The 22687-nt window shown below is 40.4% G+C and overlaps 2 protein-coding genes across 5 annotated transcripts in view; both read left to right on the top strand.

Moving 5' to 3' along the window:
- Nucleotides 1-408: 408 nt before the first annotated feature.
- Nucleotides 409-6041, top strand: lamtor5 (late endosomal/lysosomal adaptor, MAPK and MTOR activator 5). Its single transcript, XM_049582130.1, has 4 exons — nt 409-540; nt 628-689; nt 3832-3949; nt 5593-6041. Exons 1-4 carry the CDS (start codon nt 506-508, stop codon nt 5651-5653), a joined length of 276 nt encoding a protein of 91 aa, XP_049438087.1. The 5' UTR covers nt 409-505; the 3' UTR covers nt 5654-6041.
- Nucleotides 6042-7574: 1533 nt separating this feature from the next.
- slc16a4 (solute carrier family 16 member 4) overlaps nt 7575-22687 on the top strand; it is a 37227-nt gene continuing 22114 nt past the window's right edge. The window contains exons 1-4 of one of the 4 annotated variants that reach the window (XM_049580255.1): nt 7575-7936; nt 8242-8318; nt 13804-13941; nt 15989-16066. Coding sequence is in view for 1 of the 4 variants with exons in the window: in XM_049580253.1 (XP_049436210.1) it covers nt 22387-22397 (11 nt within the window). In the remaining 3 variants the exon portion in view is untranslated. Of the gene's footprint in view, nt 7937-8241; nt 8319-13803; nt 13942-15988; nt 16067-22380; nt 22398-22687 lie in introns of those variants that run through there. The other 3 variants (XM_049580256.1, XM_049580254.1, XM_049580253.1) reach the window with 3 other exon arrangements.

Genomic DNA, 22687 nt, shown 5'->3' with positions numbered 1-22687 from the left:
GAAAAAGGCAGAGGACAAAATTAAACATGAAGTTGATGCAGAAAAATCCCAAATTTGTCACATGAAATTGCCCATATTGCCTAAATGCTTAGATTTTTCATCAGAGGGCCCCCAAACCCCCCATTTCCTGTGTGTCCCCCAGTGTTGAAACAAAATCTACATCCTTGCCTGCCAGCCAAATGTAGGTCTATCTATCTATCTATCTATCTATCTATCTATCTATCTATCTATCTATCTATCTATCTATTTTGTACATATATATTACATACATGCACATCATGTACATTATAATACACCACATGTTCACGTCTATAAGTATTATACACTATTTTTACCGTCACGTTCCCAGATTCACCGCGCTTCGTGTAGTTTGCCCCTCACAGTGTTCCTTAGTGCACGTGACGGTCAGCTGACTCCAGCCGGAAGCTTGGAGGAAGTAGACAGCCAAAACAACATATCTTCATATACAAAACTCGATTTTTGCGGTTATTTAGGGTTAGTAAAAATGGAGTCGACCCTTGAACAGCATCTCGACGATACGTAAGTTAATACCAGACAATTTTTTAAGCTCTATTTCACCTGTTTGGATGTTAAAGACAACTGAAAGCTGTTTGTCTCTGTTGGCAGCATGAAGAATCCAGCAGTTGTCGGTGTGCTCTGCACGGACCAGCAAGGACACAACCTCGGCTGTAAGAAAACACTGAGATACTTGCTCTGTCTGAGGTTCATGTGAAAATGTTGCTCACATATAATCACACCAAACTGGGCTTTAATGGAGGAAAGAGTGAAAGTATCAGTCAGTAAGTAGCTCAAACGGAGCTGCAGATGAACTCCCAAATAATCACTCCCAACCCAAATATGAATGCTTAAGAGAGAAAAAAATGCTTGTTTCTACATGAGAATAACACAAACAACTGACTGATTATACTGTCATTGTTGTTTTAACATCCGTGACTTATCGTTAGTCCAGTTTTAAATAACCTTTCTGAGAGAGCTAGTACAATTCTCAAAACATTAAAGGACAACTACGCCCATTTTCAAAATTCATACATGTTATCCGTATCATCTAAGATAGTCCAAAAATATAACTTAAACTACTTTCTCCCAAATCCAAAACTGAGAGTGCTTAAACTCAAATTTGTAATGTCATCATGTATAAAGTCTGGAACTGCTCCGTAGACAGTGAATTAGGAAAGATGTTCTAGATGACACTGAGAGCACCCAGGGGAATGTTCTGATTATATCAGTACATTTTCTGTTTTAAAACTGAGAACGCTACAATAGGATAAAGCTCATTTTTCGTAACAACGAAAAAATGTGTGGATCCACAAAATCCGTCTTCGATTTATTGTCTGTGGAGCAGCTCCAGACTTTATACTTGATGACATCACAATTTGAGTCTTACTTCTCTGGTTTCTAGCTTTGAGAGAGTAGCTCATGTCCATAAATATTGACTGAACTTTCCTGTGGGAATAACATGTTGGAATTCTTATTTTAGGTGGTGTTCCTATTGAAGTTCAGTCACCACATCATTTTATACTGAGTAGCAAAACACCCCATTTGTCCAGCAAACTACAGCTGACGTCGATTAATCAACAAGGAGATAAGCCAGAAAATTGTTTGGCAGCTGTTTTGATAATCAAATTAATTGTTAAAGTGATTTTTTTTCAAGCGTAAGTGGCAAGAAACCTCACCGAATCCGGCTTGTTAAATATGAATATTGTTAGTTATTCTTGGCTCTCTGTGATATTAAACTGAATATCTTTGGGTGTTGGGCTGTTAATAAACAAAAAAAAAGACATTTTAAGGCGTCACCATGGGCTCTGGAAACTTCTGATGAGATTTTTTTGCAATTTGTCAACAGTCTATTGCCCAAACAGTTAATTTAGAAAATAATAGGAAGATTATTCAATCTTAAAAATGATCATTTTTTAGTCCACCTCACAACATTTAACTTCTGAATCAAGGATTTCACAAAAAATCATCAACCAGTTCATCACAGCTGCCAAAATGAAATGTCCCTATATCCTTGATTAAGCCAAGACAGATGTTTAAATAATAGTATCAGTATATGACTACATAAAGATGAAGTTTGAGAAACTTCTTCTGTAGGCTGCTCAGGGAATCACAAGTACTTGTGAATGTGGATTGTTAAATGGAGTCATCGTAGTTCTACAACTGGCTATTTTTTATCACTATTGAACTTTACTACCATCTACTGGATTTTAACACGTATGGCATTTATTCTGCCAAGGCCGAATGTCTGATCTCACAATGTTAGCAAAGGTAAAAAATAGTTAGTGTATCTGCCCCATGATTCAATATTGCTCCAAAACTTGGTTTCTTCCTTGGCCCATGTCACACCCTTCCACCAAGTTTCATGATAATCTGGCCAGTTGTTTTCCAGTAATCCTGCTGCCAAACAAACCAAACTGAAAAAATACTGTATCCTCCATGGTGGAGGTAATGATTGCTTCTTACTGGGAATTATTCATAGAGAAATACGTACTAAATGACAGTATAGCAAAATGCTCAGTAACCTTGCTGCTAAAAAATAACAAAGTGAAGTTATTTGTGAGCATCAGCGACAAAAAGTTACAAAGTCAGGTATAGCATATGACATTTTCTGTGCAGCACCAAATACCGCAAAATTAGATGATTTCACCTACTCTGTATCATTTTAGTACTCTTTCCACTTGTGATTTTCTGTCTTGACTTATGTGATCACATTTAAGATGAAAAGAACACATAACACTAAAACTGTAAATGCACCCATTATGCAGCAAAGATCGATCCACTCAATCTGCCTCCTGTTGTCAGAGAGGCATTTTCTCACATAAATATCGAAGTATGTTTGATTGATAGATTTTCTTTTTGTTCGTGTCATGCACACAGAGTACTCACTCCTCAGAGGTTAACAAGGCATCAAAAGTACAGTTACAGTGGTCGAACATTTGTTTACGTTTTATTTCATTACAAAATTACTCATTATTTTACAGCTCAGTCTTCAACAGAATATTTTGCCTTCTCTCTAAAGCTTTGCAAAAAAAATTCTACAAAAACGATTCTCTTCCTGAAGCACAGCTTAAGTTTTTTATAGTCATCCAGTCAAAATAAATCAACATAAATGGATGTCATTTTACTAAAAGCACATCCCTTATGTCCCTATAAAAAGGACAGTAACATAAAAAATTAATCTCATCCACAAGTCTGCCCTCCTCTTGAGTGGCATTAAACCTAAATCAGTAATATTCTGTCCAACTGCAGCAGCTACATACATGGAGATACAACTTTGAACATTCGTCCTCTTAAACAAGAATCAGCAGGCAGCTGTAACAAGAATATAAAGATACAGCTAACAGCAGGTTAGCTTAGCTGGAAACAGGGAGACACAGCCAGCCTTGGACTGGTACAAAAACCAAAGTGTGAAAACAAGTTGTGGTTTTCCGAGGATTTATATTCCAGACTGTTTCTTGGCCGGACGTGGTGTCCTCTTGGAGTCTCGTCCAGGAAATTAAGGCACCCAGCCCAATATGTTGAACTATTACTTTAAGGGGAGCTGTTAGGGTTACTGGACAGTCTCCTTTATCAAAGCAATCATTCAAGATCCTCCTTGATGCGAATCCTGAAGGCTTTGAGGGGAGGGCCAAAACTATTTGTTACAAACACTCCTGGGGGCTTCAGTTAAATGTGTCATAATTAGATGGTTGAAACAATGCAATTTAACTTAAGAGAGACACCTAGAAGTTGCAAGGATGCACTGAAGTTACATCAGGAGAAAGTTTCTACAGCTCTGTGAAGTAACATTCTCTTATATCTCACAATCACCAGGCCGCGGCTCCCTGTCTGATGAACATGGCGGTGTTGTGTCAGTTCTGTCCAAACAAGCTGCAGCTCTCACCAAAGACCCAACAGACAGCCCGACTGTGTGCCTGGAGTCTGAGTCAGGGTGAGCGCTGACACAACCTTCTGTCTTTTGTGCCTGACTGACTTACATCTCCTCCTTTTTCTTCTCCTCCTCAGTGAATTTAGAGGGGTCTGTCTGCAGTGGTTTTGATTAACACTTTGAGAGATCAATAAATCTCTGAAAAACTGTTGAAAGGATCCACAATCAAAGATTGAGCTTCTGTTTGTCCCGCAGATGGTGCTCCAAGTCTTGGCAAAGGAGTTTAATTTTCATTTGCGTGGTTATGCTGCCACCTTCTGGACTTAACAGAACATCCTCTAACTGACACAAATACTATTATGATTAGACATTATCTGCTGACAAGGTGTAAATCAGTGATACTTAACTTGCTTTGCCGGGGGTCACTTTTGCAAAATGACAAGAGGCGAGGGGCCAGTTAAAAAATAAACAATAATAATATTTTTCAGATAAAATAAATAAACATTATATATAAAAGCTAAATTAAAGTCAAATTAATTGTACATTTTTCATGAAATTGCCTGTTTTCACCCTTTGAATGTTTGTTATCCTCACTCATCTTTGCCAAGAGGCAAATCCAGACAAGCAGCCCTGCTCAGGTCAGGGGCATTTCTAGGATCTGAGGAAATTCGGGGCTTAGCCTGGACTTCTGCCGGGGGTTCAGAAGATTTTTTTTTTTCTTTCATAAACAAGCCCTATTTAGATGCTATTTTATGCACTCTGGCACCTTATTTGCATTCAAAGTGCAGGAAGAAAAAAATCCAGTGTGAATCACTTTATTTCCACTGGGAATTAGAAAACTGTATGTCGGTTGGCCACCTGACACCCTATCGTGGGCCAGATTTGGCCAATGAGCCGTACATTGAATATCACTGGTGTAAATCTATGACTTGATGACTGGGACAGATAAATGTCAGGCAAACACAAACAAAATTTGACAGGCTGTTAATCCTCATGTTATATCACTGTGGGTTGAAAGTGGAGTTTAAAGGCAGACATTCAATATTTTCAGATATATATGTTATTTCTAAATAAGACATTTATGCCAGGGCTGCACTGAGTCTCAGTTTTAGTGGGTTACGGTGATTTTTGCATTTCATTTTCACCGACAAAAAAATGAAAATGATGATAATGATGTGTTTTTTGCAGGGGCTAGTGTTACCTTCTGTCTGGAAATAGATTTGTAGGCTGGGATATCTCTGTGGCACCACAATGCTTCATTTATAATGATATGTTGTAACACATTTTACCTTCATCGAAAAATTGCAGCACCTGCGATCTGGATATTGCACTTAACCATTTTGGGATTTTGATAATAATATGATAAATTGTACAGCCCTAATTTATGCAACAAAAACAACTTTATTATTAATAGGTTGGGACTATTACTGATGTCCAAGATGATGAAGTAATTGTTATAACATCACCAATAATAATAATGGATGCTGAGGGAATTTAGGTTAAAGACTGTAGTAATGATTAGTATGCATAATATTGGAGGTTAACGGCAGACAGGTTGATAGGATTTATCAAAGGTCAGTATGTGCCATTCACAGATATCTTTAAAATAATCTGTTTGTCAGTCGTTGCCAGTTTGACTGATCGGACTGATGTTTGTCAGTTGAATACTTGTCTCAGTGAATTGTTTCTGTCGGACTATTTTGCAGAAACATTCTGGTGAGGAGTCACGGGACCATCACAGTAGCCGTTCACAAGATCGCATCATGAAGACGACACGGAGGAGTCTTACTGTAAAGAAATGTACATGTAACCAGACACAGAGTGTAATCACACACTGTAAATGAACTTTGAGAAACATCTTCAGTTTGCGAGAGCAATCTGGAGTTTGTGTGTTTGCTGTATGAATCAGTTATTTAAACCAGAGCCGGCTTTCTCATTTTCTAAAACCTGGGGCGAGATTGTTTTCTTTTAAATAGACATAAATATACACCAATCTGTCAGGAATGCTATTTTATTGATGTCATGGACGAATTAGGCACTGTATCATGTTAGTGTCAATCATGTCAAAGCTTTGTGTGTCTTTTTGTTAACAGTCTTTAATCCAAGGCAGTCATGCACAGAAAAACAACCCTTAATAAACTTTAACTTGACTTTGTGTCACCCGCGTCTGTGTTAAGTATTCATTGTTTTCTCCTTTGCTCAGTGTGTCATCAACCAGTTACTTTTCTTTGGCACCTGTGTGATATTTATGCAAGAAAAAATTTACAAAAGAGGTTTCAGAGTTGGCAATCATTATTTAAATCTGTTATGAAGCCACCCAAGTTGCATGTGGTGGCAAGGGTGTAGGTTTCATTACAAACACTTAATTAGGATCCGGGCAGCTAAGCTGCCAGGACACTATTGTAATCCTAGGTATTCTTCTTCTTCTTTCTTCTTTCTTCTTCTGAGGAAATCATACTTCCCATGGGTGAAAACTCACCAAACTTTGCACAAAGGTCCAGTCTCATGCCAGATATCCTCAGCTGTAAACTCAAGCCAATAGTCCTGATGGTGGCGCTACAGCAAGCGTCTAAAGTTCAAAACTTTGAAAATTCATAACAAATCAACCATATGTGCTACAACTTCACAACTTTCATCAAACTGTAGCCCCAATGCTGAAGAAACTTTTGTACATTTAAACCTTCTTAAAAGTTCTTAAACCTATCTTCTCCCACAATTTTTGCTCAATTGACACCAAACTTGCTACAGAGCATCTTCAGACTGTCCTACAAAAACTACGTTTCTCAGATTTTTTATTTATCAAAAATTGAGCCTACAGTGCATCAGAATGTTTGACTGTAAACTAAATAAATCTTCAATGTTCATGAAAAAAATGACAAAATTCTAGAGTCATGGTAGATGATTTGTGGCAAATTTCAGAATTTTATCTCAAAAACTGAATACTAGACTATAATTTTATTTTTTAATTCTGTTGAATTTTTGTGCCTTTTCTGATGGATGAATTACTGAGTGGGCCAACCAAGCACAATCCCAGGGGCCCAAAGTGTTGGTCTTCACCTGCAAAATGTCACTCAATTTAACACGATGTTACCGCCCATGAAGAGACTCAACATGACGACAAAAAGACACAAAGTAATTACTGAAACGGTGGAAAAAGAGACACAAAACAACAACAAAAGAAGCAAAACCAGCACAAAGTCTGTGTGTCCTTCTCCTGTGGAGTAGAGGCGGGGGCCTTTTGTTTATCTGTGCCCAGGGGCCCATTGTCTCACGATCCGCCTGTGCTTTTCTGCAAGGTATGGTGTAGATATCTTTAATTCTGTCAAGATAAAGCTCCTCTGCTCCTTTCATATTTGTAGTGGAGGGTGGGGAAAGACAAATGCACATATTGTAAATGCTTTAAACCTATGCCTGGCGGAAGAATCTCGCGCAAATATGGATGACAGGAGCATGTAGTAACAGGTAACTGTGGAGCGTCAGGTGTTTGCAGGTTTTCATACACACTTGACTCATATCTGGGTGAATGCATGTCAGTGGGAGAAATTCCTGCAGGAATCTTTAGTCGAAAGAAAAAAAACAGTCCCTCGCACATGGTCTCGTATCTGCGGTGCAGACTGACAGTGCAGTGCGTCTTGGTGGCGCACTGCCTGTAAGCAGGACCTGAGTAAAGTGCGGTGGCTGTGATGTTTTGACCGCAGAGCCTTTTCCCCCCTCTCCCTCTCAGATGAGGTTCACTGCTACGTCTCAGTCACGTGGCTCTCCTCAGTGAAGGCTTTGCTTTCTGCGGCTCCTCACCAGAGCCAGCGATGTTGAGGCTGAGACGTGAGATGCAACTCAGAGGGACTCGCTCCTAGAGGCAAAGTTATGGCCCGGCCATCCCCGGAGAAAAAGGTCCCGCAGCAATTTCTCTTTGCCAAAAAGTCCCTCACCGGTGACGCGCACGCCTTTCTGGGACTCACGACCCCGGAGCGAGAAAACCCCAAATTACGCGTCAAATTAAACTAATTAAAAATTGGGGTAGAAGCGGTCGAGGATTGCAGGAGATTACAGGTATGGACTTATTCTTTTTTTATATTTAATTCAACACATTAATCATTTTAAAATACAACTTTACTGAACAAAAAACATTTTTATTGGATTGTAGCTAATTAAATGTATAAATTTGGAAACTTCTCCCCAGTGGGAAATCAAACACAAGGCACCCTGCACACTGTTATCCTCTGTCACCCACGAAACTTGGTCATGTTTTGAAAACTTTTCGCCCACAATGCTTATCATATGACACCCAGATGACGTCCTCTTGAAAGTCACCCTAAAGTGTCAGTGTGCCTGAATTCTCTTTCTTGCCTCCCCAGCAGCGTTGAGTCGAGTGAGGGTCACAATGCAACAGGCCTGTGAAGTGAAGATAACAACTAACCCACAGCCACACATGGTAAGACCTCCCTGTTTTCCCCACACAATAATACGGTTTTGTGTGTGCCTCCGTGGACTAAGCCAAAGGCTCTCAGCTAAACACCCTGCATTTACTACATAATCTCACAATTCCTCAGGACTGATGTCTGCCTTTCCTCACAACTCAGAGCAGGAGCGAGGTTGTGGTCATAGCTGGAGGGCTCCAGGTTGTGAGGTTGGGTGATGAAACAGTCAAGCAAACAGGAAGTTACTTGTAAAAATTTCAGTGATTCCAGTAGCTTCACTCTTAGAGTTTCTCCTTATTTTATCTGCATTGTGGAGCCATGAAGAAATGCAAATTCCTGCAAAAGAGAAGTTGAGCTGAGGAAGCAATTTATAGGGAAAAATAGCTCAGCTGTCAATGCAGAATCTGCACAAAAGCAGGTCATTGGCAGGGTTGGAGCGTGCCCCAAATCCTGATACTATTACCTTGTAATACTGTTGTCAAAATGCTGGATTTTCCAACCTCAACATAATACCTTGAAATATATCAATACCACAGGGAATTACTGACATTAAGGGCATGACATTTAAGTTTTTATTTAAAGATAAAGGCGCAGAGGACAGCAGAATGACTGTAATGAACATTAGCAATAAGAGAGGGCAAGAAAGCCCAGCTGGTACGGGTGGATTGATACTGCAGAAAATCAGGATTGAAACCATTTTGAATATTCAGAATCAATACGTATCGATAAACAGATATTTTTGACAGCACTACTTTGTAAGTAAATGAACATGCTTTTGGCTTCTTCACTTCTGATCACCCGCAGAGTCTGAACAGGATTTTTCACCTACAGTCACAACTTTATGAGCAAACTTAACTTCCTGCAGGGCTACATTTTAGGACAACAATGCTGCAGGAGGAGATGTATCATTTTACCAAGTATTGCTCTGTGGTCTTGGTGTGTGTACTGTGTATATAATGGATCTACTATTACAGTGACATCAGCAGATGTGATGTATTCTCAAACTACTCCTTTTTTCTCTTTTACACAATGCAGAGCTGAGTGTTTTCTGCATTGTTAGAGAGAAATGTGTAGCTGTTATGAAAGGAGGATCTTTGTTTGACCCACCGTTTGAACAATTTCCCTGCTCTACCAAGACCTGAGGACATGACTGGGCAGATATTTAAAGTGTCAGCACTTGTCTTAAAACTGATGAAAAGATTATTAGATGAAAAGAAAAATATTTAGCGAGTTGTCCATCAGTGTCTGTGCTCATACAGCGACCCTAGGCTCCCCTTGCAGCAGTCTGAATAGGTGTTTACCATGCTGTCCAATAAACTAAAACAGAGTACGCCCTAGCTGGACAAATCTTTGACCTGTTAAACCTGTAAAAGCCGTCAAGTATGTTTCCTAGAGCACAGCTGTGGAAAAGGTGGTGGTGGGGGGGGGGGTTCTCCAGCTTTCTGCAGGTGTGGACACTTTTGTCTTCAGCAAAGGTGTAGCAAGAGCTCAGGGGTCAGCAGCAGAGGGACATCTGGCTAACTTGATTGGCACTTTTAATTTTTTACTTTCATGCTAGTGAGTACACATCTACACAGCTGAGACTTGGTGGGTGATGTGGGTGGGGGGAGGGGGGCATGTATTCTTGTGTGAAAGTAGAATAAGTAAAGGTTTGAGTGGTTCATTTTGCCTAACAATAATGAAGTTTGAGATTCTTCTGTTAATGAAGCTTTGGGGCATGTGTGTGTGTGTGTGTGTGTGTGTGTGTGTGTGTGTGTGTGTGTGTGTGTGTGAGGGGGCACCCTGAGCCTGGAGAGAAATATTTGGAGTAGCTGTTACAATTTGGATCTTAATTGTGCAAAACCTTCTTTCCTGCATTGATCCAGCTTAAAACACAGCAGAGAGCCAAAAGAGCCTGATTACTGTGTTAACAAAATTTTTACCACCTTTTGCGACGCCAATATGCAGTAATGCACACTACAGTCTTCTTCTGCTTCTTCTTATTATTATTAGTTTGCATGTTCTCCCAGCGTCAGCGTGGGTTTCCTTGGGGGACATGGACATGTTAATTGGTGAATTTGAATTGCCCATTGGTGTGAATATGAGCGTGAATGGTTGTCTGTCTCCATGTGTCAGCCCTGTGATAGCGGAGACCTGTCCGTGGTCACCCAGTGTCAGCTTGGATAGGCTCCAGCTCCCCCGTGACTCTGAATAGGATAAGCAGGTTACAGATATTGAATGAATGAATGAATTATAAACATGAATGTATAATGAGCTTTAACTTGAAAAGGTGCAGCCTGTCACGATAACTACTTTTGTTGGACGACACAGTGTCCCAGAAAGATTTACAATAAACAATATTATGGTCATATCAAGTGTAAGTGTGTGTGTGTGTGGAGGAGCTGCTTGATCCCCTGCCCATAGTTAAACTCCGACACAGGAAGCAGATGAGAGGACAGAAGCAGCGTGGCGAGAAATGGCAGCAAAGCATGTCTCAGCATAATTTTTCCCCCCCTGTGCTTTGGCCTCATGTGTTGTGTCCAAGTCTCATAATGGCTGGGCAGACCCTGCTGTTTGTTGGCTAAAATGTTGATGACATTCTTATGTCAACACAGGGGCAGTATCGTAAGATAACCTCAGATGACCTCCGTTGTTTTTGCTGACCTCAATAAATCAATAATGTAATTATCATGACAGGCCTAAAAAGGTGTCACTTCAGATACTTCACCTATCTGTGTCATGCTGTATCTCGTTGCATACAGTGCCAAACAGCATGCTAAAATAACTAATTACCTACCTGATGCTCAATTCAGCTTTGTGACCGACTTTTCTTTATCACCATACATCTTATTAGATTGCTTGCCATTAGTTTTTATTGAAAAGGGAAACAGAAAAAGGGAGGAGGCAGAGTGCAAGATTCTTCTTACTGCTGAACATCTGTACTGCAGACTAAAGCACTATTGCTGCATCCCAGTTCATGGACCACATTCCTACAAGTCTGCATTTGTGGACCCAGTGTGTTAACAGCTCGTGCAGTCAGTCACTTTTAAATACTTTACATAATAGGAGGAAAAGCACAGGGGGGAAAAATCGGAAGTCACATAAAATTTGAATATGTTGATAATTGCAGATGTTACATATGATGTGTCTCTGCTCTGCCTGACCTGCTTGTGTTTTCCCCTCCTCTCGCAGGTAGTCGGCTGGCAGTGCAGGTTTTTAGTGAGCTGGCTCACCTGGGATGATGAGCTCAAAAGCCTGCAGTGCTGGCTGGTTCAGTGTGTCTCAGTCTGTCGCAGCTCTCTCAGCTCCCACAGTCCCCTTTTCTCATTTAGCAGTTTGTGCATCCTCAGTTACTTTCCTCGCCTCCTCTTCTCACATCTTAGCCCCGCCCACCTGAGATGGGAGCAGAGGAAGCGAGGAAGAGACACGGGGATAGAGGAGGAAGCCTTTAGAAAATGAGCTGCTTTGGAGCTGTCATTTTTAAGTGACGTCAGTTAAATATGAAGAGTGGCACAGACGGTGAAGGGCAGAAAGTTTCATCATGCCCCTACAATGGTTTGTATATTCCAGCTGTGTGTCATGCCTCTGTTATCAACACGGTGCCGAAAACACTTTTGCAAAGGATACACCTGTGCATCTCCATTCATAGGGTGCTTTTCATTATGTGTCTCCGTACATGTGAGAGAAACTGGTGAGGAAGAGACGCAAGGACGGAGGAGCTGAGGCTGCGGAACGAGAGATCCTTAGTTCCATAGCACAGAAGCCTCTTCTCTCCCCGCTCCCCAGGGTGCATTTAAGGTATTGGAAGATCCTTTATATAGTGGCGGAGGAGGAACAACTTTTGGGTCATGGGAGGAGAGAGGACTTGAGGAAACATATGTCAGCATAATGAAAACACCCATGCCCCTTTTACAAGGCTCCTCTCTCCTCGAGGAACTGAGACATCTTTCAAGATGGCGAGCTGAGACTGATTTCCAGGTCACAGGCAGGAGGACAGAGCATGCGACATCTTCATACCCTATTTTCCACTCATCCTAGCACTCGCATTCACCTCTGATGTTAGTGATTGTTCACATCTCATTCATTTGTTTGAAGGAATAACACATTTGTGTAAACTTGTGTTGATTGAACTTCTTCTTCTGGTAACTGAATTTGGATGCCAAAGCCTGGTGCAGCTCATGCTCTTGTGTGTGTATGTGGGGATGAACTTTGGTAATGTAGTTCTGTCCTCTAAGTGTCAGTCAGCAAGTTTGTCCTGACATTTCAGTGGTAAGCTTTGGTACGTTTGGGGAGAGGAACCTTGTGTTGCTACTTTGGTGAAGTGTCTTCAATTCCACTTAGGTTAGCATTTTGATAGCTGGAATTTGGAGGCATCAGTCAATCCATTTTCAACCGCCTATCTGAGCGGGGCAGCAGGGGCAGCAGGGGCAGCAGGCCCAGCGAAGCATTTCAGATGTCCCTCTTCTCAGCAACGCTTTCTAGGATCTGCGGCAGGACCCTGAGGTGTTCCCAGGACAGATGAGCTATGTAATCCATCCAGCGTGTTCTTGGTCTGTCTCGGGGCCTCCTACCAGTTGGACGTGCCCGGAACACCTCCAACAAGTGGCGTCCAGGAGGCATCTTGATCAGATGCCCATACCACTTCAACTGACCCCTTTTGACATGCAGGAGCAGCAGCTCTACTCTGAGCTCCCTCCGGATGTCAGGGCTTCTTACCCTGTCTGTAAGGCTGAGCCCAGCCAGCCCTCTGAGGAAGCTCATTTCGGCTGCTTGTATCCACGACCTCATTCTTTCGGTCATTTTATAAGGCAAAGCATTTTTAGTGTGGATGCTTTGTCTCGCCGCAGACAGTTTATCAATTAATCATACAAGGTACAACTTCAGTGAAATGCAATCCTGTCAGCTCCTTTAACCTGTACAAGTTTAATTAAGTCTTTAAGGTCACAGAGTGAGTGTTTGGTGCACATTCTGACCCAAAACATCTCACTGTCCCCATGTTACCTGCAGAATCCTCAAATATTTAAGATGGGTGTTATCTTACCAATCAGCCCTCAAACTGTTAGCGGCAAAGAAACGTTTGCTGATGCTCTCACAGGCTTTTTTGGGTTTTTTTGCTTTTCCTTCTGTTAAACCTGCTTTTCTTGTTTCAATCTGCCTTAAAATGCTCCTATGCTCCTATGGTCCTATGGTGCAAACTTGGAAATGTTTTTAGTGTAGCGACATGACTCTAGGAATGGCAGCATTCTTGAGCTGGTGGGCTGGTCCAGTTTTTTGTTCTGAAATATCCCAATAACGATATATTGAATTTTTACATTCATTTGTGGTTTAGAGTGAGTTTTGAAATCTACAGGATGGACTGGCACCGAATTTGAGCAACAGTGGTTGTTGTTCAGCTGTTGCTGCCTGTGTCTCTACTTTCAGGTTTCAGAGATCTGAGTGTACTCCTGCATCAATTTTCATCCTTTCATCTCATGCTCTTGTTCTTGCACTTCACTTACCATTGTCCACTTCTTGTTGCAGGTGTAAAGCTGATCTACATGCAGCCATAGTTACAAGTGCCCTTCAACCAACCTGAGAATGACACTCAGAGAATAGGACTCCTGAGTTTATTCTGCGCCTCCAGAGCCTTCAGGCAAACTACCAAATCAGCATTAACAGGTAACTCAACATGCTAGGCAGTTTAACCAAAACAGCTCTTCTAGTTACTGCTGACAGCACACACAACAAAGGGTGCCTGTCATTCCTTTCCTGTATATTTATTGTGGTGTATAACTACACATTTTTATTTGCCATCAACATTTTTTTTTTACTTAATATCCTGCTGAAGAAAATTGCACTGTGCTAAATCTAAGACTTACTCACTAAAGAAGCTTTAGTATTTTGGTAATCCTTTGTAAATTTGTGCAACTTTAAAGAATTGTGTGCCTAAAAATATCTTTGTGTGAGATGCTTGAGATCATTCAGACAGGCCTCACGCTGATAGTGAATTGTGTTGCATAATGGGTTCGGAGAGATTTTTATTGCAACCTGGTTTTTATCTGCAACAACACAAACCAAGGCCCTCTTTTCCCCAACTCATCAAATACGTACCGATCAAGCATCAAATACAAGGACGCTTGGTCAGTGGCCTTTAGCACCGAGGCATGCGTTACTGTCTGTATAAGATTAACCGGGCTGCATCATTATTAGACGCTCAAGCAACTGACTAAAGAGAGCAAAAGTCTGCGTAGGTTAGAAGGGAAGGGGCTTGGATGGGTCAAACAAACACAGGACTCTCACCCAGGAGACCGCTGTTTGTGTCTCATGTGAAACCAAAAGTCATAGTTGTGTTATTTTAACTACTGACGTCATATGTCACACCTGACATACATCACTTCACATTATGTCACGTTAATAGCAAACAAAATTATTTTAACCAAAACCATGATTTTTTTTCTTAACTTAGCCAAGTACTGTTGTTGCTAAAACCTAAAACCGAAGTAAACCTAAGTTGGCTTGAGTTTATTTTTTATTTTATTTTACCTACTACAGTGTCATAGTTTGGGGTGTAGGGCCATTCAACAGGTGTCAGTATTTGATGAGTTGAAAGGAAGAATGTGTTGCATATTGCTTTTATTTAAATTATGTTTTGCTTTTGTTGATAAAAATGGCCATTACTTTTAAGATGTCCTGTTTTAACATTATCATCCGGCATTCAAGCTACAGAGGCAACAAATGCAAATGCTGCTTTTGTTAAAATATTCTTTAAATTTCACATAGGAGTAAAAACTGATAATAAGAGAAGAGCCCATAACACACTGATCCTGATCTCTAAAGTTTGGTGCTGTTGGGAGTCGCAGGAAATGGCAACCACAGAGACCAAACGAGACGCATTGAGCTTTGATTATAGTCGTTACAGTCTGACACGGATTCTGGAGAATAGCACACAAAGAGATCAGTTTGATTCCAGTGTGAAAGATGGGGGACGTAATCCAAAATGCAACCCAAAGCTCAGCTGAAGCATGAGTTAGTCATATTGAGTGGTTATCTTCCAGAGTTACTGTCTTGTTAGTGTGAAATTTCATCTCTGTTTTCCTGCGACATTGTTTCTTTGTTGAGTTGCAGTGGAGAGATAGTAGGCTGAAACTTTAGGAAGATCACCACTTGAGTTTTCTGACTGCGGAAGCCTCATACTAAATTCAACTGAACTTTATTGCACTTTGTCCGAAGTCTCTTACGTCGTCAGGGAGTTTTTTCCAGCCAGTATGGACAGGAGGAACAATTACAGCGTCTGTAAACTATCCATGTACATATGGGCGTGTGAGACTTCAAACAAAATGTGATCCTGCAGTCTCCTATAAGGCCTGTCAGCCCATCTGCCTTAAAGCCTAACTTGCGTCTTTGTATGAGACAGTATGCATAGTTTATGGAGGTTCAAGTTGGTTAATATTAAAATGACAGTAATTTATCATGTTGAAAATTTCATAGACAAATAGATAAGCATACTCCTACGTAACTGCGCCATAATTTTAACACAATTTATCATACATGACATTGCAAACTGGTCTTTTAAATTTGAATTTGATTTAAAATGAAAATGACATTGAAATTACATTTTGCATTTGTTATTTTCACAAGGACAGGGTGCAAACTTGTCTGCTCCCTGACTTACTTGCTTTCCTGTGTCCCTCTTTCTTTCCTCTCCACCTCTCTGTTTTTGGTGCAGCTCTGATACAGTCCTGTTCAGGATCCTGCTTCTTTAAAAGTGATCTTGCTCAATCCTGGCCTGAATCTGCCTGAGCAGGTGTGCAAAGCTGGTATTTCTTTATTTGCCAAAGTTTTTTTTAAATTTTAACCTCGAAGGCACAATCTGTGATCGTAGTGTAACTGAAAGCACGGCTCCATCACTGACATTCAAAGCAACCACTGTCAGACTAACTCAACAACTACATTTAAACTGTTTTCTGGCGCTGTTAAAGGTTTGTTAACATCAGTAGTGTTTGTGATCAAACACATAAATCAGGCCTGTAATTTTAATGTTAATTCATAATCTAACTCCCCTTTTTACATGTGCACAAATTACAAAGGGTCCACAGCACTTTTTAAAGGGTGTGCAGGAGCGAAACACACACCCCGCTGCAGTTTCAAGCAGTGATCCAACAAACACAACTGGTGGTTTTTGCAGGTGAGAAGCCTGTGAGGGATCATGTCCTTGTCATTGCACAGGCAACTCCTGCTGGTGGTCGAGGCAGGGAGGGAGGGGGTCATTCTCCCTATATAACAGTCAGAATTCTTCTGTAGTGAGATTTAAATTGAGATTTGTGACACTTGAATGATTCCATCACTTACAGGTGTCGTGTCACACAACTGTAACTTTTTACATCCATAAAATGCAGCATAATGTACCGTGGGATTATTACCGGAAAGTTGTGTACGTGCCATGGATACCTCCTTTATGTTTCATTGTTTTACACTCAGAATTCAAATACTCAGAATGGAGCAAAGTAAATGTAGCGCACCATACAGTAAATGTGGACTGATTTCTATGGGGCCATTATGGTAGCTGAAATAGTTGCAAATGCGTATCTCAGTCTGTGTGTGCGTAATCAGATTTGTACATGTGTAAAATAATTTGTAAAAGCGTAATAAAGTTTGTGAATGCGTACAAAAACCTGCAAATGTGTATTTAAAATCTGTGTGCGTAATCAGATATGTAAATGTGTAAAAAAAAATTTAAAAAAAATCTACAAATCTATATTCAGATGTGCAAGTGTATTGCGATCTGTAAATTTGTACACAGATCTGTAAATGTGTACAGAGATCTGTAAATATGTAGACAGATTTGTCAATACCTTTGTCTTCAGCTTTAACTCAGTCGGGCCTCTCAATTGGCTCTCTTTGTACACATGATTTTTTGCTACTCTTCTGGCGGCCTGAGAGAGGAGCCTGCACCAGAAGCGGCCTCACGCTGGAGGTCTGCAGCCAGACTCTCTTGGAAGGTCGCGGCAGCTTGAGCCTGTCAGCCTGTGCTGACTCACTTTGAGTTACAGACACAAATCTTCTCACACATTTGCAGATCTCACACGGCAGAAGAGTAGCAAAAATCACGTGTACAAAGAGAGCCAATTGAGAGGCCCGACTGAGTTAAAGCTGAAGACATAGGTATTTACAAATCTGTCTACATATTTACGGATCTCTGTTCGCATTTGCAGATCTATGTACAGATTTACAGATCTCTGTACGAATTTGCAGATCTGTCTACAGATTTACAGATTGTAATACACTTGCAAATCTGAATACAGATTTGTAGATTTTTTTTTACACATTTACATATCTGATTACGCTCACACAGATTCTAAATACACATTTGCAGATTTTTGTACGCATTCACAAACTTTATTACACTTTTACAAATTATTTTACACATGTACAAATCTAATTACAGACACACAGATTGAGATACGAATTTGCAACTATTTCAGCTACCATAATGGCCCCATAGATTTCTGACGGTCTGGTCAGAGGCATTATATTTTGGAGTTGTCCATCCGTCAGCCTGTCAGACCATCCATACAGCCCGTCCTCATGAACACAATATTGCAAGAAAGCCTTGAGGGAATTTCTTCAAATTTGGCACAAACGTCCACTTGGATTCAACAATTATCTAATTGGATTTTGGTGGTCAAAGGTCACTGTAACCTCACAAAACATGTTTCTGGACATTACTTAAGAATTCACACCCTGACTATGACAAAATTTCTCACAAATGATGAAATGATGACATTTTATATCCAAAAGGTCAAAGGTCAGCTTCACTGTGACATCATAATGTTCTGCAAAAACACTTTTTTAGCCATTTCTCAACGTCATATCTCAGGAACAGAAGGGGAGACATTTGGTTAGATACTGTATTGGTGACTCTAATCTTGAAACTGTACAGATTGTATAGATCTTCTGTGCTGCCGGGAGGAAGATGTATGTGAAGCATCCATGTTTTCATGGACCTGGATGTAAACTATAACTGCAACTTGGCTGCTTTGTGGAGACACACAAACACATGGTGGCAATTCTAGTATTTTTCTGTTAGACTGCAGCAAAACTTCTGGCTCTGACTTATTCAAATCAGGTGCATCCATTCTCCAAATAGATAGGACAGTATCTATTCAATATTGATGAGAAACACCCAAAATCACCACAGGAACACCATATCTGTCTTACCCTTACCTGCACATATATCCTGTAACAAATGGTCATGGGTTGTTTTTCGCATGTTCACCTTTACTTTAAGGGGAGAGGGTGATGGTGTAACATACAACACCTGCATAACATGCAGGCCCCTGACCCAAAACAAACTGAGGATGTTACTGCCATTTGTAAAATACCACAACCACTCAGCCATCAGGACATTCAAAATCTGCTGTGCGAGAACAGATATGCGAGTGGTATTGATCTTCTTATCTGACTCGCTGCCAGAAAGTGAATAGGCGTATTTCCCAAAACTGTTAATTTTTTTGTTAAAGGTTCCTCGTTTAGTTTTTGACCTCTAGTAGAGAGACAAAGCTGTGTGATGCATATGCACCTGGGTAATGAAGTCCATATTCCTGCCAGTAATTTCCCATTAGTCTACTGATCAGCAGTTGGTGGTAACACACCAAAATATGTAGCTGTGCGCCAACATGGATGTAAACAATCCAGGATTTAAAGTTTTTTAAAAAATCAGCATTGCAAGTGTTTTATGAGGAAAGAAATGCTGGAGAACTGGAGGATACATGTGTTTTGGTGAGTAACACTGAATGTAAACATCACTTTTGTTTATGAGAAAACTCCACAGGCCCCTTTAGGACTTCTGTTTCCAGTTTGCTCGGTCTGGACTTGATGTGCAGTGTTATTTGTCGTAAATCAGTCTTTCAGATTGTGGAGATACAAACATCTGTTAATAGTGTCTCATTGGGGTTTGGGAAATCCTTTTTTGATTTACAGATTTATAAATGGTGTCATACAAGGACAGATCCTGGAGAACATTATTCAGCAAATAAATATCAGATTAGAAGCACAGTGTTAAAACTGGAGAGAGAACCTCGTGGTGGAAGTGTGCAGTAACATGGTGTTAGCACCACACTACAAAGCTCTGATCTCCAATCCCCCATCGCTCAAACCCTCAGACCCCCGGCACATTCACAAACATGCACTCAAGCACACTCTGAGGACAACGTGTGTACAGCACATGGGGGGGAAATACTTTCCTCACAGTACACTGGCCCAATTCATTCCCCTTTTAATCCGCTCTGTGCTCTCTGCCTAATGTGGTCTCTGCTTCTTATACATGTCTCAGTTTGAATGAGTTACTGATGCAGACAACAAAAGGCGCAGGTTTACTAGACCCTCTCCTTCTACTTTGTTCATGGTCTCTTTGCTCTCCAGCAGCTGAGGCTGAGTGAGACATGTCACACCGTAATTTTGTCAGGTTTCATTAAAGCTACAGTTGGTGACTGTTAGGGAAATAACTTTGCTGAAACTTTCTGAAACTATAACTACTTTTTTAAAGACATACATGAGACAGATGGTCTTTGAAAAACATGTTGTCTCTCCTCCTCTTCTTAGAATCTACGACACATCAAAGTCAGCCAATCAGAGCCAAGGAGTCTCTAACCAAGCTGTCAGTCATGTCAGTCACTGCTCATGAACTGCAAACTCAACAGCACTGATCAAATATGAATCAAGATTTTGGTTCTGCAGTGCCAGTTTTCTCTAAAGTTTTAGTTGTGTTACTATTTAGCTGTAAAATGAGAAAGTTTGTGACCTGGCAGTCGTGTTGTAAATGATCAACCAAAGTACCAAGCACCACATGCACTGGTCCACCAGCCAATTTTCTCGTTTTACAGCCAAAAAGTTCTGTTTTTGAAAACATTTCAGGTGAAAAATAGACAATGCATCGACCAGAACTTGATTTTTTATTAATTTGCTTGTTTATTTAAAAAAAGACAAAAGCGTAAGACATTGCTTCACATGTAAAATACAAAGTAGATGCAGTGCATACAGGTTTCTAGCCATGGCTAGTTTGCAGCCACTGTACCTGGTAAGGCGTTAAGAATTAAAACAATAAGTGTAAGATTACTGAGCATGGAGTAATTTTATACAAAAATACGACATAACATATACAACAAAATACGGGCAAAGACTAAGTCAAAGAGGAGACGTCAGTTTTTTTTAGAGGAGGCAGAGGAATTTCATTTTTTAATATATTACCTGTCTCATTTTGTACTGTGTAACTATGCTATCTTTGCACACACTGTCTGTTCACTTGACTTGGCCTCTCTGTGCTGCATGTGTATCTTCAGCTCCAGGCTACACCAGACAGTCTGTGACAAAAGCCTGGCATCAGACCAAAAATTTTTACATTCTGTGGTTTAGTCTAAAGATCGTGAAGCCGAACAGACTTGACACATCTCTGTGTTGTCAGCCATGGTGCATCACCACTCACTTGCAGCGCTCATCCTTCAGTGACCTTGGGATTCAGTGCAGATGCCTCACTAGGACACACAGCATTATGTATTTATACAGTAAATAGCTGAGTTTGCTCATCGCCATCTTGCCTACACCACCCTTGCATCCAGCTGTGGGCTCTGCAGAGGTTTGATTGATTTAGAATTGATTTTGATTCTAGTTAAAATCTTAATATTGACTGGTAGTTGTCTGGAAATTGTGTTTTATCAGATACTATTCTTGAGTATTTGTTCTGTTTGCCCATGTTTGACTCTACTGTAGCTCATGCATTTATAAAGTCCTTTATGATTCTTTCTAACACAGCTCATTAAGAACCTGCAGACACAAGTCAAAGTCTCAGGATGAGGATTCTTTTGGAAACATGTTCCAAGAAAGTCTCAAAGTAACTCAAGGTCACACTGCAGTAAAGCTGGCTCTCAACACAGGCATGAACAGGTCGCTCCTCAATCATCTCACCGCAGGAGCTCAGGTTCATTTCGCAAAGCTGCAGTCTTTACGGCTTAACTTCACAAGTTACACATATACCACATAAACACACACGTGGACACACCAGAACATTATGCACGGCATACATGACATTTTGTTAACAAAACATTTAATTATCAATTCACTCAGTAATCCATTATCACCCTTTTTGACCCCCTCTGCCACGTGCCACTCTGAACTGCATTATCTTCATCATCAGTGTGTGTACTTGCTCTAAAATGATTCCGATCTCTGCTGTAACTTCATGAATGAGAGGGGAAGTGCTGCTGTGATAGCATGGGATGAGAGGGAAAGTCAGTGCTATAGTCTTAAAGGGTGATTTCATGCATTCTGCCAATTTTTATGCAAAAAAATGTGCATTTTCTGCATGAATATTTGGTTTAAATGTCTTTAATTATATCAAAATAAAATTCCTCTGGTACTTTTACGTATGGTATTATTGCACATTTTCTAAATATTGTGGAAGACATGTCCCCGAAATCGATGCCCATGAGTCCTTGTATCCAAATCCCAAATCTCACCTTAACAGCTAAGTGTGTGGTTGTTTAAAAGTCAATTTCAAGAGAAAGGTGAGAGGGTTTCTTGCTTTTACTTTGAACACTTACCCAGGTAACTCTGCATAACCGCCTCCTCCTGGAACAGTCCTAGATACACGATGGAATATTTACACTAAATGTAAACACTGCTGAGACATTGAGTCCAGTGCAGTCGCTGTAATAAGAGCAAAAGAGGTGGAAAAGTAACCGTGTTTAGCTGTACTGTAACCGACCTGTTTCACAGCTCAGTGACTTAACAAGTTAATACAACGTTACTGTCTACTGTCCTTTATGCTTTGTACATGCAGGTGTGTGAATGTCATCATGATTAGTCATTGGTTATGGTTGTTATTTTCAGAGGCTTCACAGTCTGTCACACTTGACGTAAAATATGTGAGGAAACTCTGGAGGTTGAGATAAGATGAACTCGTAGCTGCCCCCCATGATAGCCAGATTATGACGTGGGAAACACTGTCAAAGGCTGAATGAACGTAATGTTTTTAAAGGTTTTGGTTTATCTCTGTTCTTGTGCGTGCTATATAAGGAGCTTTTCTGGCCATTTTGTGTTGTTTTGAACTTAAATATTGGAGGACAACTGATGCTCGGCAGGTTTGTGCTTTTATTTCTCAAAATGAAGGGTGAAGTTTTTCCACATCAGGCTAACAGGATCATTCTGTTCCTGTAAAATAATGATAACAGATTTATGTTGAGCATCATTTGTCTTTTTGAATGGTTCAAAATTGATTTGACTGACTTTGAGGTTTACAATTTTTTGTAAATTAGTTTTTTTAATACATAATTTTTTTTTCCCCTCTCACAACTCTCATGCTGTTATGCTAGAATATGTATCCCCTGTGATCAATGTGATGTGTTCAGTGCTTCTGATCAGGCTTCCTATG

This window comes from Epinephelus fuscoguttatus, linkage group LG7 (genome assembly GCF_011397635.1).
Source record: "Epinephelus fuscoguttatus linkage group LG7, E.fuscoguttatus.final_Chr_v1".
Lineage (NCBI taxonomy): Eukaryota > Metazoa > Chordata > Actinopteri > Perciformes > Serranidae > Epinephelus > Epinephelus fuscoguttatus.
The sequence above is the reverse complement of the archived record's forward strand: the minus strand, read 5'-3'. Positions and strand labels throughout refer to the sequence as shown.

Coding starts and splice junctions, on each gene's coding strand:
- lamtor5 (XM_049582130.1), top strand. CDS start 506: ATGGAGTCGACCCTTGAACAGCATCTCGACGATAC. Junction 690..3,831: donor GCAAGGACACAACCTCGGCT/GTAAGAAAACAC, acceptor CACAATCACCAG/GCCGCGGCTCCCTGTCTGAT. Junction 3,950..5,592: donor TGCCTGGAGTCTGAGTCAGG/GTGAGCGCTGAC, acceptor ACTATTTTGCAG/AAACATTCTGGTGAGGAGTC.